Source organism: Carettochelys insculpta, chromosome 15, assembly GCF_033958435.1.
Source record: "Carettochelys insculpta isolate YL-2023 chromosome 15, ASM3395843v1, whole genome shotgun sequence".
Taxonomy (NCBI): domain Eukaryota; kingdom Metazoa; phylum Chordata; order Testudines; family Carettochelyidae; genus Carettochelys; species Carettochelys insculpta.
In genome coordinates this window covers 13,442,984-13,461,815 of record NC_134151.1, presented here as the reverse complement: position 1 = coordinate 13,461,815, position 18,832 = coordinate 13,442,984, and the positions used below count along the sequence as shown (strand labels likewise).

The following is an 18,832-nucleotide window of genomic DNA, read 5'->3' as shown; positions in this document are numbered from 1 at the left end:
AGGCACTAAAATCAGGCCCGCAAAGAAAGACCTCGTTGGGACGTGTGTATTCATTTATTTATAACAACACGCATCAAAGCACGACCCAGGCCACAGCATCATTGACGCGGCGGGGAGTGTCTGGATCCAAGCCGGTTGGGGTCAGACGCGCACGAAGACCGCGTGGACGCCTTTAATTCGGTGTCCCTCCGAAGTCTGATGGTGGCAGAAGTTACATAAATGCCGCCAAAGCCTCCGCGAAGGGCCGCCCCCGTGTCCGTTTAAGGGAGCCAGAGGGGGCTGCGTGTCGGGCACGGCTCTGCGGCGTCCGCGGGTCCCCCGGCACATCCCGCACACCCCCGCCGCGAAGGGCGGCGAAGCCCTGCTGCCGCCCCTCATCCACGGGAACGGGTTCCTTTAAGAGGCGGAGCCAGAGACGGAGGAGCGGTGCATTGTGGGCTAGGAGTGGGGGGAACGAGCGGAAGGCTAATCGGTAAACACTGTCCGGGCCAGGCCTTGTCTGTCGCCGTCTGCGCTGTCGGGGTGAGTCTGATTGTGCCCGTCCCCTGGCCTGGCTCGTGCCCGCTTGCCAGCCCGGGACGCTACGCGGGGGGAGGGGGGTTCTGTTGGCTTGTTAGGGGCTAGGCCCAGCGAACTCCCTCTCCGCACCCGGACTGCCCTGATTGGGGCACTTGCAGGGGCTCCAAGGGGCGTCTCCGGCTGCGTGCGATTCCCCTGTCCCCGAATTCCTGCGCGGGCCGAGCGGGAACCGGCTTTGGGTCTCTGCTCCGCGGCTTATCAGAGTCTGGCCTGGTGCTCTGCGTAGGGGGCGGGGGCGTGGGCGTGGCGGCTGAGGCTGGCGTCAGGGGCCGTACTTGGCCTCTGAAGGCTCCTGAGCCTGCTCAGCCTAGTGGCCAGGGACGAGTTGGTAATGAGGCTAGGTGACTGTCCCGTGATTTTTTTCGTGGAAGGTTTGTATGGTGGGAGGCAGTTCCTGAGTTTTGCAGATAGCACTGCCCCGTCTTGTGTTTGGGACAAAGTGGCTAAGGGTGCAGCACCACTTGTAGGAAGAACAAGAAGTCCTGTGGCACCTTATAGACTAACAGATATTTTGGAGCATAAGCTTTCGTGGGCAAAGACCTGCCTCATCAGGTGCATGTTGGTCATACTCCAAAATATCTGTTAGTCTATATGTGGTGCCACAGGACTTCTCATTCTTTTTTGCAGATACAGACCAACATGGCTACCCCTCTGATACTTGCAGGCAGATTGATATGGTGGCAGTTGATTTTCTTGGGTTTGATATAGCACACATCATGGGGCTGCACTGAATGCAACCATAAGGGCTCCACTGTCAACCCTGGCACTCCTCACTTTTGCTAGGAGCAAGGGAGGTCCATGCTGGGGACAGCAGGAAAAATTAATAGTTGGAGCTGTATATCTTAAATTAATTTTTCTCTCCTACCCCCCAGTGTAGACCACGTCCGACTTTGCTGTGCATCGGCATGTTTTTTTTTCCTTTGTATTGTAAGATTGACATAGTATTTCTCAACTTCATCAGACTTTCAGGAAGCTTATTTTATGTACATTTGTAAAATGCTGTGGAGTCGCTGCAAAACTACTGGATAAAGGAAAGTTTTCAACTTGCATCCCAGAACATATTAGTGAGAGTCTTGAAACTGTTTACAGGGAGCTTTTAAAATATTTTCTACAATTTTTTATTTAATTCGAAAGAGATAAAACAGCATAGTGTATTGTGTGTGCTTTTAATAGTAGTGTTCTATATTTATTTGACTATGTAACATGTTTATAAACTATACATGCCAGTGACTTTAAGTATATTGACTTAATTGAAAAACTGGAAGGAAGAAATGACAGTGACTATAATACATTAAATTTGGATATTTTTCATTTTAACAGAGCTATACAATACTAAATCTTTTGCCCTTTTTAATGTACTTTCAACTTATTCATGTCTGAAGGAAAAAGGCAATGGCATCTGGGACTGTTGAAAAAATGAACTCTGCACCTGTGGGAGGGTCAAGTGATGTAAGCTTAGAAGAGCCAAAGAAGATGACAAGAGAAGACTGGAGGAAGAAGAAAGAATTAGAAGAACAGAGAAAGTTGGGTAATGCACCAGCTGAAGTGGATGAGGAAGGAAAGTAAGTTTCTTGATTTTTCTGTTCATTACTAAAGAAAATGTTGAGGGGAAAATGCTGAATTCCAGTAACATTGGGGAGATGTAAAAGCCTAATTCTGTGAACTAATTTTTTAATCATTCCCTTTTTTCTTCAGTTGTGTAATTTCCTTAAACAAGCAAACAACTAGCACTAATCTAGTGTATAGTTAATGGAGATGCTAGCAACTCTAGATAGGGTCTTTTCTGGTTGCATACACTAGCATGAGATGTTTAGACAGAGTCTGGAGTCTGTGGTTATGCAGAATCTCCATTTCTTTTTCTATACTTCTAGTCTGTGTCACAGACTTTTTCATTACCTTTTGGTTGGAGTCGTACCTATAGTTATGGTGTAGTAGTCAGTTTCACATTTTGGACAGTTCTGTGTTTATATCCCCCAATATACTGATGTACCAAGACAAGTTACTTCATTTGGAGGTGGTATGTGAGCCTGTGTGAACTGACTGCAACAGAAGGTAGAAAATCGTTGCTTGCTTATTTTGACAATTCTACTTAAGTTTAAATTCATTAAGATAATTAATATTTACTGCTTCCTCTCTGTGGCAAAAAAAACTAATACTGAATGTAAGATATTTTCTTTAAAAGAAATTACTGTTTTTCACTTATACAGATTATATAAACAACATAGCATATTTCTAAATATTTTTGTATTGTTTTACAGAGATATCAACCCTCATATTCCTCAGTACATATCTTCAGTGCCATGGTACATAGATCCTTCAAAAAGACCTACATTAAAGCACCAGAGACCTCAGCCAGAGAAGCAGAAAGAGTTTAGCTCCTCTTCAGAATGGTACAAACGAGGGGTTCAAGAGGTATGTAGCAAAGATGAGATTTGTGGAATGTTGTTTTCAGAAGGAAGAATTGTAAATCTATTGTAGATCTTCTTTGAATGAAATTGACTTATCCTTGTGATGATTTTATGTAAAAAGTGTTTTGCTAAGTTTTGGTGACTTCAGTGTTCTCTTTTGTCCCCACTTATCCCATAGAAGCATTTGTTCTTTCTTTTTTACTTGCTGGAAGAGCTGTCCCCATAGACTGAAAAGCAGTAACAGTATATCTAGTCCGTTTTTGCTGTTGTGACCTTAGCTGACTGTTAAGAAAAAAAATTAAATCAGAATGTTAGTTTGTTTCTCCATAGAGGAAAAATTAGTGATGTGTACTGTATTTTAGTGCAAGAATTGCCAAGAAGGGTTCCCAGCAGGTTTGATCATGGTTCTCCTTTGATAGCCAGTGGTCTTTTTAATTATATCGAAGAGAGAGAGACTTTCTGTTATCTCTTACAAACCCTAAAGCAGTGTTGGATTGGTAATCCAGACATTTAATTTGTTAGTGTATTTAGAAACAATTGTTTCACTAATGGGTTTCTAGAGAGACGGTTTCTGTGAATATAGTTCCATCTTTATCACTGTTTTGCTTCTCTGTATCTGTATGAAGAGCCAATGAAAGTGGAATTTCTGTCACTTTTCTTAATGTAGAAACTGCTACTAGGACCTGAAATGAGATCATTAAAATAGGTTATTAAATAACAATCAGTTGGTAATTTAGTTTAATTCACATTCAAAGCTGAATGTGTCTCATTGAATAATCTAGTCTAAAGGAGAAAATATGAGAGTTCAATTCAGCAGTATTGAAATCAATAGGAGATTATCAATTCTTCTGCAATAGCTATTCCCTCTAGTTTCTATGCTGATTGTGAAACAGGGAAGTAGAAATGGGAAATATTTGCTGCAGGCTTTCCAGAACATTTGGAAAACAACTGAAATTTGTGTTTGGGCTTTGTAGATATGATTCTGTGTACACAGATTCACCTTCACTTAATCAGGTTAATGAAAAACATATCAGCCAGAGCTGGTTTTGGGGATTGTGTGTTTCAGTGACTGTTTGGTTTTTTTAAAAAAAAAACAAACAGTGTTTTGTTCCCTTATTTAGAATGCTGTTGCAACTAGGTACCGCAAAGGAGCCTGTGAGAATTGTGGATCAATGACACATAAAAAGAAAGACTGTTTGGAGGTAAGCCTGACATCTTTTCGTGTCTGACTGACTGTGTTTCTTGGAAAATATTATTGTGTATTGTACATTGGTAGAAAATATGTAATTTAACATGTCTAAACTGGTTCTTCAAAGTGATCTTAATTAGTCTCTTAAATACAGCTTGAAATGTTTGAAGGCTGTTAAACCAAACCAGTTTTTGTGTAGGAGGAATAAATAGGGGAAAAAAAACTCAAACTGTATCGAAAGACTTATCATTATGGGACAACCATATATGCAAAATATTTGCCAGTATGAATAAGAAAATAGGCACTTTAAAATACCACATCTCACCCATTTTCTGCTCATAATTTATTATAATATTTCTTATGCTGCTTTGGCTCGAACAGAGAGCAGAATGCCTTTTTCAGATTCAAATCTGAAATCTTGGATTTCCTGAATGTATTTGTATATTTCAGGTGTCTTCATATCTGTTCAGTTTAAAAAGTATCTTCTGCAGTACACTTGTCTGAGTCATCTTGTCAACTTTTGTGCTTTTTACAATCATACTACTTAAAAAACAAAAAAAAACTTCTTTTCTCTCTTTGTTGATTGAATAACCCACAAAAACGGGAAACTGACACCAGACTTTGCTCACATGTATGACTTTTTTGCAGTCCTCTCTGTGTTGTATCACTTGCACAGTTCCACTAATTCTAGTGCAGATCAAAATTGTTTTACACTAATTGTTTACTTATCAAAATCACTATTGTTATACACACTAGCATTTTTGCCATCTCTAGAAGGCTGTGTCTACACGGGCACAAATCTTCGAAATAGCCATATTTTGAAGATTACTAATGAGGCGCTGAATTGAATATTCAGCGCCTCATTAGCATTAGGACGCTTCCAGCCAAGGCACTTCGAAAGCTCCACTTTCGAAAGCGCGTGGCTACATGGCGGTCCTTTTCTAAAGGACCCACCCCTTTCGAAATCGCCTTATTCCAATCAGTGATCAGGGTAAGGAAATTTTGAAAGGTGCAGGGTCCTTTCGAAAAGGACCCCCATGTAGCCGTGCCAAGCCGCACGCTTTTGAAAGCGGGGTTTTTGAAGTGCCGTGGTTGGAAGCGTCCTAATGGTAACAAGGTGCTGAATATTCAATTCAGCGCCTCATTAGTAATCTTGGAAATGGCCATTAGCATGGCTATTTCAAAGATTTGTGCCTGTGTAGATAGTTTTGGGGAATTCTCTCACTACTTTTAGATGCAAGCTAACTATTTAAACAGGAACAAAGGGTCCTGTGGCACCTTATAGGTTAACAGAAAAGTTTTGAGCATGAGCTTTGGTGAGCATAGACTCACAGCATCTGATGAAGTGAGTCTGTGCTCACGAAAGCTCATGCTCAAAACTTTTCTGTTAGTCTATAAGGTGCCACAGGACCCTTCGTTGCTGTTACAGATCCAAACTAACACGGCTACCCCTCCAATATTTAAACAGGGAAATTCACACAGAAGAAATGGAAAACTAATCTTCCAGGTGGGGTTGTTCTCAGTGTTATTGCAGAAACAGATAAAATAGAAGCAGCTGCACTTTTTTACAGTTGTTTTTAAAGCAATGTTGTTAAATTGATTTTACTGTATATAAGCTAGAAATAATAATGGGTATATGTGGAGCTGTAGATTGCAAATTGTGAACCATTAAATTTATCTGAGGAAATTTTTTTTAAAGAGATGTCTAGAGGTGAGTAATGAGGTTTCCTTCCAACTAAAATAATATATAGGTAATGGTGGATTCCTTTTTTCAGAGACCTAGGAAGGTTGGAGCAAAATTCACAGGCCTTAACATTGCTCCAGATGAATATTCACAGCCTACACTGATGTTTGATTATGATGGGAAGAGAGATCGTTGGAATGGTTATAACCCAGAAGAGCACATGAAGATAGTAGAAGAATATTCCAAAGTTGATTTGGTATGTAAGTATTTAGGCTTGTTTTGTTCCTGTATTCCTTTAGCAGCCCTCTTGCAAACAGGCTTATTAAACATTTTTCAGCATATGCTTTATATCTTTTGCATTTTGAATGTGGATTCTCTCTTTGATTACCTAGATTTTATCACCTTGAACTAAAAGCTCAAAAATAATGATGGAATTGCAGGGAATCCACTCTGTAAATGAACTGCAGATTAGTGTTGAATATACACTACTGCGAGTGGACTTAGTTTTTCTGTATGCGTAATCAAGAACAGTAAGCATTTGATGTGGGATAGGTAATAATAAAACTTTACAGTGAAAGTAAAATATTTAAACTTAGCTGGTATTTTAATGTTTTCTGCCCCAAATAGGAAGGCTAATTCTGAAAGCAGTATTAGTTTTACCTCCATGAAATTGACATGCCTTAATTGTCAGTCCAGTGGATGAGTATTTTAGAAAATATGGTTCTCTAAACTTACTTTAGATGCACTCCTTTGCTTCCAGTGGTCGAGACTTTTGAGTGGTGTAACCAGCAGCTAGGGATTAGAAAGGGCAGTATAGAGACAGACTTAAGGGCATTGGGTTCTTTGACTCAGTCTATGCTGCAGGAAAACACTTGAGGCTGGCCAAAGTCAATTGACTCAGGCTTTTGGGGCTATAAAACTATAGTGGAGATATTTGGGCTCAGCCTGGAGTCTGATACCTGCAGACTGCATCTGAACATCTGCATCACATTTTTTTTAATCTCTGAAAGCCTGAGCTAGCTTGTATTTCATTGCAGTGTGGACATACTTGGAGTGGCTGTCAAGAGCTGGAGATGTTCTCTACCAGGGGGCTGGTAGCAACAGATCTGGGTTCTTTAAAGTTCTAAATGCACCCAGAGGTGTTCATGCTGAGTGTTTTTGATTAAAAATAATTTATTTAACAAAACACAGTAAAACTCCTGTCTTTCTATGCAAAGGCTAAACGTACTCTGAAAGCCCAGAAGTTGCAGGAAGAGTTGGCTTCAGGAAAACTGATGGAGCAGGTGGTAAGTAAGCTAATGCCTGGTGTATTTTACTTAAAACTGAACCAAAAAAGGGCCTTTTTTTTAAGTCCTCTCTGCCTTCAGATGCTGGTAGCCCAAACAGCTAATAGAGGATGTTTCAACAAATATGTGTTATCTTATTTTTGTGTGCAGATCTGAAGCTTCTGTTTCTTATCTGCTTGCTTTTCAGCATGTGCCATTATGAGAAGTAGCACTGGGGCAAACAGTAGAGTGGTAATTTTGGGGCATTTTTATCAAGTATGTTTATCCTAGTCTATCCAAGATTCAGATCCTTTTTATAAAGTAAGTATACTGTCGAGGAAAATGGACTTGTATTTTAAAATATTACTTAATACTCTGAAAATGGGTTAATCTTGGCTTCATAGTGAAGCTTCCATATTCCAGTCCTTGCTGTCTGTTAATTTTTATTCAGGGGGTGAAATATTTAGACTTTATCAGAGGTTAGTATGAACTCAAGACACTATTTGTAACCCACACTTTACATCTTGTTAAGTTTTTGCCAGTATTTGCAGTATTTTGGTTAAGCTTTTTGAGGTTGGGAAATATTAACACCCACTCCTCTTAGTTTGCAGATCTCTTTGCTATGGCATTAGTTTTCATCTTGCTCTTGCTATGCCTCTTGGGTCACAATTAGTAATTCATTTATTCTTGTAAGAGGATTTAATGGTAATATTATGAGTCTTCAAAAAATTAAACATAAAGAGATTACTATATTCTGAGAACTACCTCTCATTTATAGCTTAGTGTGTTTATTCTTACTGATCAACAACAAACCCAAGAATTTTACGCCATTTGTTCTCCATTTTATAGGGAATGAAACTTTTTGTTCCTAGATGGCAGAGTAAAATTTGAATGATCCTGACACAGGGTATACTCTTCTGCCTAAGGATTAAACAGAACAGCCAGAGCTAGTTAAACATAGCCTCCATTTTCCTCCCAGAGCCAAAAGAATGCCCTTTCACACCCCAGAATAGGAGAGTCTTTGAGGGTGAAGAGCTTCGTGCTCTTTGTTTCTCTTCTCTGAGTTGTCAGACACTTCCCTGAGTTTCATCCCAATGCTGGATTTCATTTAACCTCCCCTGCTGACTCCTAGCATACGGGAGGTGACAGAAGTGGAGAATGTGAAGGATTCAGGGAAAGAGTTCTGGGAGAGGGAATGTAGAGTGGGACTAGATGTGTTTTTCTCAGTAGTCGTGGTCCTTCCTCTAGTGTAGAGGTTGGCAAAAATCAGCCTTGGGGGAGGGGTTTGGCCCTTCAAGCATTTCTCTCTGGCCCCCACAGCAGAACATACATACTTAACACTCAGTAGTGTGTTTTCAGCTGCCCCTCCCCACCACCTTGTTCTGTCTGCATGCGAGGTGCTCCTAGGATTCTCTTGCTTGCTGTGCAGAGAGAGAGACAGAGAGACAGACAGAGAGAATAGTGGTGAAGTCAGGGTGTTCCCCTGCCCCGTCCACCACCTCTGCAGAGCAGGGATCAGGGAAGGGTAGACACAAAGCGGAGCTGCTCCAGTCTGAAGCATAGATGGTGAGTGACTCAGGAGTGCAGAGCCGGACAGATTTCCCTGAAAGAGACAGGGGTGGCTTCTCTCACAAACATAGCCAGCACACATACTCTTGTCACTGTAATACATATCCAGTCTGTTTCACACACACAGTCACCGTTGCATATACAAAAGCAATGAGGGGTCCTGTGGCAACTTATAGACTAACAGAAATGTATGAGCATAAGCTTTCGTGGGCAAAGACCCACTTAGTCAGATGTAGGTGACCTATAAGGTGCCACAGGACCCCTCATTGCTTTTGCACATCCAGACTAACACGGCTACCCCCGATACTTGTTGCATATACACTGCAGCGCACACTCAGTCTGTGTCGAAGTCTTGGTTCTCTGTGTCTTAAATATTGAGTCTGTTCTGGTTTGGCTATGGTCTGAAGAAGTGGGTCTGTCCCACGAAAGCTCACCTAATAAACTATTTTGCTAGTCTTTAAAGTGCTACTTGACTGCTTTTTGTTTTGATAGTGTATAGACTAGCACAGCTTCCTTTCTGTTACTATTCTGACACACAGTGTTTCATACACACACACTCTTTGTAGCCCCCAAGCCCAGTGCTTCTTTCTAGAGCCCCACCCCATCTGGACATCTCAGAGCCAGCTTTGATCAGTACCAAAATTCATGGAGTGGCCCATCTGTGAAAGTTATTGCCTATCCCTTCTCTAATGTCCATGGATCTTCCTTCCTTCCCCCTACACTAGACATAGTCTCAACCTGGAAATTAATTGGTTCCTCTTAAAATACATCAGCTTGCTTCTTCTGGGTAAAACTATGGATTGTGATCGCCAAACAAAAATTAGTAACGTACTTTATAACTCAGTTTAATCATCAATTTGAAAACACTTTTTTTTTTTTTTTAAAATAAAAACTTGAGAAATGTAAAAGTGTGATGACCCATTCATTTGGAACCAACATTGTTGATAGAGACTAGAACTGACTTTATGCAACGCTCTCCCAGTTCAGGGACTCATTGCTTTTGAGAGAGATGTAGTAGTTAAAATGAAAATATTTCTCAAAGGCTTCTGTGCTGTTAAGATGCTTCTAAACTTTTAAGCAAAAACTTAATATTGCAATATCTGTTACACAGTTTGTTCCTTGGTTATCATATTTGTCTTCCACTGCCTTTGTGTAAGCCCTGCTTCCCCCAGCAGTTTGCTCTCTACTTCCCCCTCCCAAATATCTTCTCACCCTAACGTTTTGTATTCTTTGCTCATGTGCTTTTCATTTGCTGCAGAACTCCCCAAGACACCAATGGGGAGAAGAGGAATCAAATTCACAGACAGTAAGATATTTACTTCACTCAAAGGAAGAATGACTAGATTTTTTTCTTTCTGCTAAATGCTGGAACAGTTTGGCGTTGAACTTGCACTGATGGCTTCATGCCATCTATGGATTCTCTAAGCAATGGTAGCTCAGCAGTGGCAGGGCCTGGAGTTGTGCAAAGCAGCTGGAGTTTGGTTCCAGTATCTGGCTCTTTGTCTTTGTTACTGTGATGCTAACTCTTACAGACAAGTTGTCAGGCAAGAGAATAAATAACTTGGAAAGAAAATCCAGGCCATAATGGCTATAATTTCTATTACAGTATTATTTTGTTTGTTTTTGACAGTTGGCCTCATAAGTAGAAATGGAAATCCAATAACTTTTTTTCAGAGTAACTGTAGAACGTAGTCAAATACTTAGGAGTTTGCAGTGTGAACTCTTATCTAGAGTAATTAGGGGATGGGTTGAGGGTTTCTTGAAAGATTGTGAGTTCCAACTGATTAGTTTAAAAAAAAATCAGGTGGCTGTAATTTATTCCAGACTGAATATCCATCATCATCCTTAGTAGTTTTCTGACACTGTTTTCAGGAAAGAGATCATAACAGCGAAGATGAGGATGAAGATAAATACGCAGATGATATTGACATGCCTGGACAGAACTTTGACTCCAAAAGACGAATTACAGTCCGAAACTTACGTATTCGGGAAGACATTGCCAAAGTAAGTCACAGCAGATTATATAATCCACTGGATTAAATTATGACTATCTTGTCTATCTGTCTTTCCTTCTTTCTTGTGTCCTCTTAACCAAGAACTACTACAGGTGGACTCAGTATAGAGCTTGGAGCTTGTGGATTTAGTTTTTATTCCCAGGCTTGCTACTGATTTTCCTGTGTCACCTTGAGTAAATCATGACTTCTCTTTACACCTTTCCCCTTCTTTCAGTGTATTTTCTACCTCTTAGTACTTTTCACCTACAGAGCATCAGTGCTTTACAAAGGCAGGCAACCTATTGTCTTGGTCATTCCAATTTAAAGGAAGTTGCTGTAATAACAGCTGGAATGTATATGAAAGGATTATGGATATTTTCAGTCCTGTTAGAATCCCAGATGTCAACATTTTTGTTTCCTTATTTTAGTACTTGAGGAATCTAGACCCAAATTCTGCCTACTATGATCCCAAAACAAGAGCAATGAGGGAGAACCCATATGCCAATGCAGGCAAGAATCCAGACGAGTAAGTTTAAAATTTAAGATTTTTGGCTACACATGTATAAGAAAACTAGATAAAGAGAAAATTGTGTTTTAATATTAACCTTGTATCTCTTTGCTGTCCTGCATATCCTGCTACTAATAAATTGCTAGTTACGGAGGAGGGAACCTTCTAATGCTTCTTTGATTATGTTCTTCTGCTTTTGGTCTACCTTACAAGTTGACACAATGCTGGTGAGGATCATTTTTTAAAGTGTTGATACTCAAAGTGATCTTACCAGTTTAATTACCATGGGATTGATGCTAATTTTTGAGTACAGATTGTCAAGTGGGTAGAACAGCAAATTGCTGGTTATAGCAGAACCCCTGTATATTATAGATTGGAACTCTAGAGCTGTATATGTAAATATAATTCAATAGATGGATGTTCACAGCTATTTTCCTTTTCACCTGCAGTTATCACAGCAAAAAAAACCTTCCAGATTCAGATAGCGCACACACACAAGCATCTGATGAAGTGAGTCTGTGCTCACAAAAGCTCATGCTCAAAACTTTTCTGTTAGTCTGTAAGGTGCCACAGGACCCTTCGTTGCTGTCACAAGAAATTGACCTTCATGCTACATTATCGAACACTTGTTAGAATTCATAGGCTGGCCTGTTGCTCCCCAAACTAGCGAGTATTCAGAACACTGAATAGCTAATGTGTTAACCTTCAAGGAAAAGCAGAAGACTCTGATGTAAGTGACTTCATATGTTTTTCTGTGGCCCATGAAAGACAGAAACAGTGTTGCAGGAAGGTCTTGCCATTTGGGGAGAGTTGATGACATATCCTTTTCAAGGAAGAAATATTTACAGTTGTGCCAATTAGAAGATGCCAAAAATGGTTGAAAGAAGGTATGTGCTTACCGGAGAGCAAGGGTGTTTGCACTACTTATGTAATTTTTTTTTTTTTTTTTTTTAATAGAGTCAGTTATGCAGGTGACAATTTTGTTCGGTACACTGGAGATACCATTTCAATGGCACAAACTCAGTGTAAGTATCATGTGCTAACCACTGAGCTATCTCTCTACAAAAAGTCTTGGCTTGAAGGTCATATTTTTGTACCAAGGGAGAAACATATCTTGTTTTGGATTATATTTTAAGTCATCATGGAGTCAAGTCTAAGAGTACAGTAGACCTCCAACTTACACAATTTCAACTTGTGTGTTTCTTGTAATAACGGGGGTTGAAATCATTAGTGGCTGCCGCCTGGTTCCAAGCTTCTCACTACTTGAAACTGACCAGCCCTACTGCGCTGGTCAGTTTCCTGGCTCCCACAAGCAGAGGGGAGCTGGGAGCCAGGCTGCTGCTGGATTCCTCACTCCCTGCTGCTCTTGGGAGCAGGAGCCAGGCACAGCCAGGACTGGGGGACCTGAATGTGGCAGGGCCCCTCCCCCACCCGGTCCTGACTTGTGTGGAATTTGAGTCGTGTGGTTGCCCAGGAACGCAACCTACGCTAACGTTGGTGGGTCTACTGTAGGTTAAAAATGCTATTTGAAAACCATGTGTAGGATTCAGAATAGTTGTTTTAATTAAGCAATGTTTTTTTGTTTTATATGCAGTGTTTGCTTGGGAAGCTTATGACAAAGGTTCTGAAGTTCACCTTCAAGCAGACCCTACAAAACTGGAGCTTCTTTACAAATCTTTCAAGGTGAAAAAAGAAGATTTTAAGGAACAGCAGAAAGAAAGCATCCTAGAGAAGGTAAAAAACGCCCATTAAACATGAATTTTGTACAGAACAGGTCCAGCTTAAGTTTGATTTTTTTTTTTTCTTTTTCTTTCTCTTTCTTTCCTGAATTACATTTTAAAATAGGTACAAGTGGTAGAAAATAGCCTTTGGGGTGTTAAAATTAATATTTTTGGTATGAAGGTATCTTGGGATCATTTAGACTCAATATTTGCAAGTATTTCTCAACTCATACAAAATAAGTTGTTTTCAAAATTTTAATTTTCAGAGCTCATGGTGAGGCTAATGAGCATAGCTTTGTATAGAAAATATTTTTCCTATATTATTATCAGTTTTACTTAAGCAACCTGGTAAAAACAAATCCTGTAGGTGCTAACATTCAGAAAGCAGAAATTGACAACAAACAATACATTGTCCAATTGTTCTATACTTGGATTGTTTTTCTAACTTCATTTTGTTTTGAAAACTTCTTCCAGTGGTTTAAATGAAATTTTCAGTGCATAAATTGGGTATATCTGGGGAGCTGGCAATATTCTGCAAACATGAAAAGATGTTAAGTTGTACCATTTTTAGAAGAAAACAGGAACTTTTTGGCAAGTCAGAAGCACAAAAATATAATTACATTTTAATGTTTTAAGTGCTTTCATAGCACCAGAAGAACAGGAAAGGTAGTGCGGGAATTGAGTTTGAAATGCAGACACAGTTGCAAATACAAATTTTTTTTGCAATAGATCTTCAAAACTCTTTGTATTGTTCTAGTATGGAGGTCAAGAACATCTAGATGCTCCACCAGCTGAATTGCTGTTAGCCCAGACAGAAGACTATGTGGAATATTCTAGGCATGGGACAGTCATCAAAGGACAAGAGAAAGCTGTTGTCCGTTCTAAATATGAAGAGGACGTAACCATTAACAACCACACAGTAAGCACCTAGATTGAAAAACAATACCAAGAGCTAAATGTCTTGGTAAAGCAGGGAAAATATGACCAAGGGCCATGTGGACTGATGCAATGTCACTGAAGTAGTGAGCTTATCTTTTTGCACAAGTAGCTTGCTTAAGTCTCTCCTTCCAAGCAGAAGAATTTAATTTCCTGAAATGGGAGCTGTGTGTGTGAATCAAGTATGCAGGAACTTTCAAAGGCAAAAATTTGAAGTCTGGCTTCCAGCTCCCCTGGAGCTGTAATGGGAGTTGCACACCTAGCCTTCCTTTGAAAATTTGCCCTATGTGCTGATTTTTGTAGATCTTCAAATTAATCAGTTTTTCCATTTTTTTTTTTTTTTTTTTTTTTTTTTGGATGAACTACAGCTTTACTGAGACTTGTTAAAGAAAAATATTGTATGACTTGCAGCATTCCTATTATGTGATTTCTTCAGTAATGTGTCTTGTTTTTCAGTGCATATGGGGTTCATATTGGAAGGAAGGCAAATGGGGATATAAGTGTTGCCATTCATTTGTCAAGTATTCCTATTGTACAGGAGAAGCTGGGAAAGAAATTGCTGTGAGTATCACTTTTTTTAGACATTTGAACAATAGGATGCTGCAATAAAATAAGATGAGCGTTCATTTCTTCTTTCCATTTTGGAAAATGCATAGTGAACTTTCATGCTGTGTCTTTCTTCTTCATTGTACAGAATACTGCGTCAAACCTACCAGAGGAAGAACCTACAGAGGAAGAGTATATGACAAAATCCAAAACATTGATGGAGGTAGGCTACTTTCTCTTCCTACCAGTCTACCCTTTAGAAAAGGATAGCCATCTTAAAAGCTTTATGGAAAGGAAATTTTTTAAATTGATTTTTATCTGGGGTTTTAAAAGTTTGCATGCTGTGTAGTGACTATAGCAGAAAGTTGGTGGACTAGCGTGAGCTTGACTAGGAGATTTGTGAAGTATCAAAGTCTTCATTGAGAGTTGGTAGAGTCTAGAGAAGTTCCTTGAATAAGTATGTGCATAACTGTTAGCATTTCAGTCTAAAACGTCTGCTTTTCTTCTTCCAGATACATCAAGAGAAACAGAAAGATGAGAAGAAGAAGAAAAAGAAGAAGCTTAAGAAGAGTCCAAATTCAGATAGTGAGGGAGAAGAGAAAAAGAAACATGAAAAACTGAAGAAGGTGCACTGTCATTTTCAAACAGCATTCTTGTTCTTATTGAGAAATATCTAATCATTAGTATGAGGATCCCCAAAATCATGGCTCTAGTGGTGCTGTGTATAGAGTTTTTCTCTGACTAGAGAAGTGACTTTGACAAAGTTCTTTAGCTGCTTGAACTAAATGGTTAGAACAGTGGGTAATGATAGAATAGTGAAACATCTGACCTAATTTACTTGTGGGGAGAGGAGCAAACCAACAAAATCCCTCTCTTTTTAAAGCGATTTCTATCCTAAGCGGAAAATTAGACTCTGTTCAGCAATTAATTTTGTGCATGAGTAGATTCCTGCAACTGTACAAAGTCCCAAAGAAAATGTTGAATGGAGTGCCACAGAATTGCATCAGTCTGCCCGTGTACTGTCTCACACTGATGTGCTTGTACTTAGTCATCTTTTGAATAAGCCCCAGCCTCTGCTGAATAGGAGACTGTAGCACAGCACTAGAGAAAGCATGGTTAATGCCTTTCAAAAAGAAAAGGGATAAAAAGTATCTTTGTTCAGTATGGATGAAATTCTCATAAGTTCTCAGGTCACTAAAACGCTTTTGAGAATTTCACGCTATACATGAAATTAGCTGAAAGTTCAGGAATGTTTAAAATTATTACGCACTTGCATTGTACACTTACACAAATTTTAAAATTGTTAAATAATACCATGAACAGAGAGAACGGATAGCAAAATTAGAATATTAAGTTTGAAAACCACTAATTTGATACTGTAATCAGAGGTTAAACACTTAAGGTTGGTACATATAAATAAGAACTGGCATTAGCTGTTTTTGTGTGGATTATAGATTCTCGCCATTCTGTCTGCTGCTGGTGTTTTAAGGTACTAGACTCTCATGATGTTTCTCATTTCTTCTTTTATTTCAGGCATTAAATGCAGAAGAGGCTCGTCTTCTCCAGGTTAAAGAAATGATGCAGTTAGATGAGAGAAAGAGGCCATATAACAGCATGTATGAAACACAAGAGCCTACAGAAGAGGAAATGGAGGCTTATCGAATGAAACGCCAAAGACCTGATGATCCTATGGCCTCCTTTCTTGGACAGTAATTGTGTGAAAAACATTCTGGCACACGTTTATCTATTGTATATGACAGTTAAAATAACTGGAACTTTTCACATGTATGTGGGTTTTTTTTTTCCAATTTAAAAAAAAGTTGCAAAGTCTGCTTTGCAGAAATGGCCTGGGCTTTACCAGGGAAAAGGAGTCTGTGAATGAAGTTAACTGTTCCTGCTATATGCATACTAGTGCTTTTTTGAAAAGAAAGTATACTTGGTACAGACTTATACTACTGAAGGGTTAATTCATTGTAACAGAAGACAGGACCCTCTAAATTCAGGGAAAGAAACTGCATCTAAACCTGTTGGCCAGCAGATGTCACTGTTATTGTGTAACACTTAGGCTATGCCTGCACTACAGACTTCACAGCAGCAGACATGTTCTGCTTCAGCTGTGCTGCTGTAAAATGTTCCGTATAGCGGCTCTCTGCTGGAAGGAGAGAGTGCTATAGCTGGCATAATTAAACCACACCTAGCAAGCAACCATAATTGTGTCTATTTGAGGTGCTTTTCTCACCAGCATAGCACAGTGTGCATAGGCACTTTTCTTAGTGAAACTTATGTCAGGGGTAGGGGGGTATATTTTTCACACTCTGGACCAAGAAAAGCTCTATTGACAAAAGTACTAGTGTAGGCAAAGCCTTAAAAGTTCTGGGTTTGGATGGTTGTCATGTCTCTTGACTCTTCTTACATGTGGCACAATAGGAAGAAAAAATAATCATTCTTACAAAAGTGTTTTAAAAAAAAAAACCTGGTGTGATTTAGATGTACAGCCTTGACTATAATGTAAATGTTAATGTTGTCCATTAACTAGAAATATCTGACTCTCGTCCTGAACAAATTACAAGAAGCTGGTAATATGCACAGAGGTTTGAAATTCTTCTGTTGTTTTGGCCAGTGCTGTATGTGTATATGCCTCTATCTCCATTATTGATGTCACATAAGACAAATTGCATTACTGTGAAACTTTGAATTCTGCTGGACACAGATGAGTATGGACAGAGCAGGTGAAGTTCTCAATCTCCCTTTCCAAACATTTGAGAGGTTCAAGCAGCCATTATGATGGTGGACATGTTTACATTTTAAAATACACATTTCTTTAACCCTTTGCTCTTACCAAAAGTCCAGCTTGCAATGTGCACTATTAAGTTCAAGGTCCAATATCTTATAATAGTGTGGTGTCAACTCAGACATCTACACTAATGGGAAGCTGTGATTTACAGAGTTTCGAAGATACAGAGATGCAGTTTTGGGAAGCATACTGCATGTGATGGTTCCATAGTAACTTCTAGACATTTATGAAAAACATAAGCTCTATCCCTCCAATAATATGATTGAATTAATAATGTTAACAGATCGTAACTTTACAGGTGTAAGACCTGAGAAAGGAGTTCCCATGGAATTTTTAAAACATATGTCTTTTCTCCCCTCTTAAATATATATATTGATTTCTGGAGTGGTGTGATAATAGGAAGTTTTATTAGCACTCTTTGAGATATGCAGGCCATCCCTGAACAGCCAATCCATATGTGTGAGAGTTGTACTCCCATGCTAATAAAATCTTTTATACCATATAATTACTATATGTTTATTTTTTCATCTTTTATAACTAGAAGCCCCATTACAGTGCATACGTCCACACTAGAGAATTTTGTCAACAAATCTCACGGAGCATCCACGCACAAAATTCAGAACTCTTGTTGACAGATTCTGTTGACAAAAAAGCCATGTGGACAGTCTGGGGGAACCCTTTTGTTGGCAGAGAGGTCCTCCATGTCACCAGCCCAATCCATCGTCCACCATAAACATAACTCTATGCTCTCTGCCTTTGGCCACTTTTAAAGGTGCGGGGAGCCCCTGAAACCCTGGGGCAGGAAGCTGAGTATGTGAAAGCAGCAGGCACACAGGCTGCTGCCACCCATGCACTTGGACCCACCCAGCACAGCAATAGTACATCAATGGCTGACAGCCAGCAGCCCTGTGACAGCCATCTGAGAGGTCCCAGGAGCCCCTCCATACCCCCTCCACCAACCAATGCAGGGCCCTGTCCTGGATGAGGCCCAAGCTGTACTGCCACCTGGGCTTTTAGGGAGAGGAGTCCCTGCTGGTGGACCCCACTGCCAAAGGGCAGAATGTGCCCCATCTACCCCTGCTCACCCCCTCCCTGGCAGCATGGGGCCACCCCTCCTGGACAATGGAGCAGGTCCAGGCAAAAGTCAAGGAACTGTGACGGGTACATCCAGGCCTGGGATGCAGCAAGGAGGTCAAGGGACAGGACCCTCCATCTGCACCTACTACTATGAACTGCATAACCTCCTCCGGGGTGATGACATCTCTCCACCATCAACTTTCTGGATATGGCTGCAGTGGCCCCACTGTCCCTGACCAAGCAGGATCCAGGGCTGCAGAATGATCAGCCTGGGCCCCTGCTGAAGATGGGGACAGAGCTGCACCCGCCCTCAGACCCAGAGTCCAGGGACGGGACCCTTGTGATTGGCATGGCCTTGGGCTCCTTGAGTCAGGCCACATCCAACAGAGCATCCCTGGATCTCTTCAGGGGACCCTTTGGAAAGTACCCAGTGACAGTGTGACCCCCAGACACTGGAAGCAGTCCAGGAGCAGTGCCAGGGAGGGCTGGTGGTACCACCACTGCCAGGGGTTTAAATATAAAATGGGAGGGGAGGTGAACATTAACCAGTAATGCCAGCAAG

The 18,832-nt window shown here is 40.3% G+C and overlaps 1 protein-coding gene across 1 annotated transcript; it reads left to right on the top strand.

The window, feature by feature from the left end:
• The first annotated feature begins 94 nt into the window (after window positions 1-94).
• Window positions 95-17,692, top strand: SLU7 (SLU7 homolog, splicing factor). The gene is made up of 16 exons (XM_075009704.1): window positions 95-522; window positions 1,962-2,141; window positions 2,838-2,991; window positions 4,109-4,189; window positions 5,952-6,116; window positions 7,078-7,146; window positions 9,953-10,000; window positions 10,567-10,698; window positions 11,117-11,214; window positions 12,154-12,221; window positions 12,791-12,930; window positions 13,675-13,836; window positions 14,310-14,414; window positions 14,548-14,622; window positions 14,912-15,025; window positions 15,933-17,692. The coding sequence occupies exons 2-16, from the start codon at window positions 1,972-1,974 to the stop codon at window positions 16,110-16,112; spliced, it is 1,761 nt and encodes a 586-aa protein (XP_074865805.1). The 5' UTR covers window positions 95-522; window positions 1,962-1,971; the 3' UTR covers window positions 16,113-17,692.
• The last annotated feature ends 1,140 nt before the right edge of the window (window positions 17,693-18,832 follow it).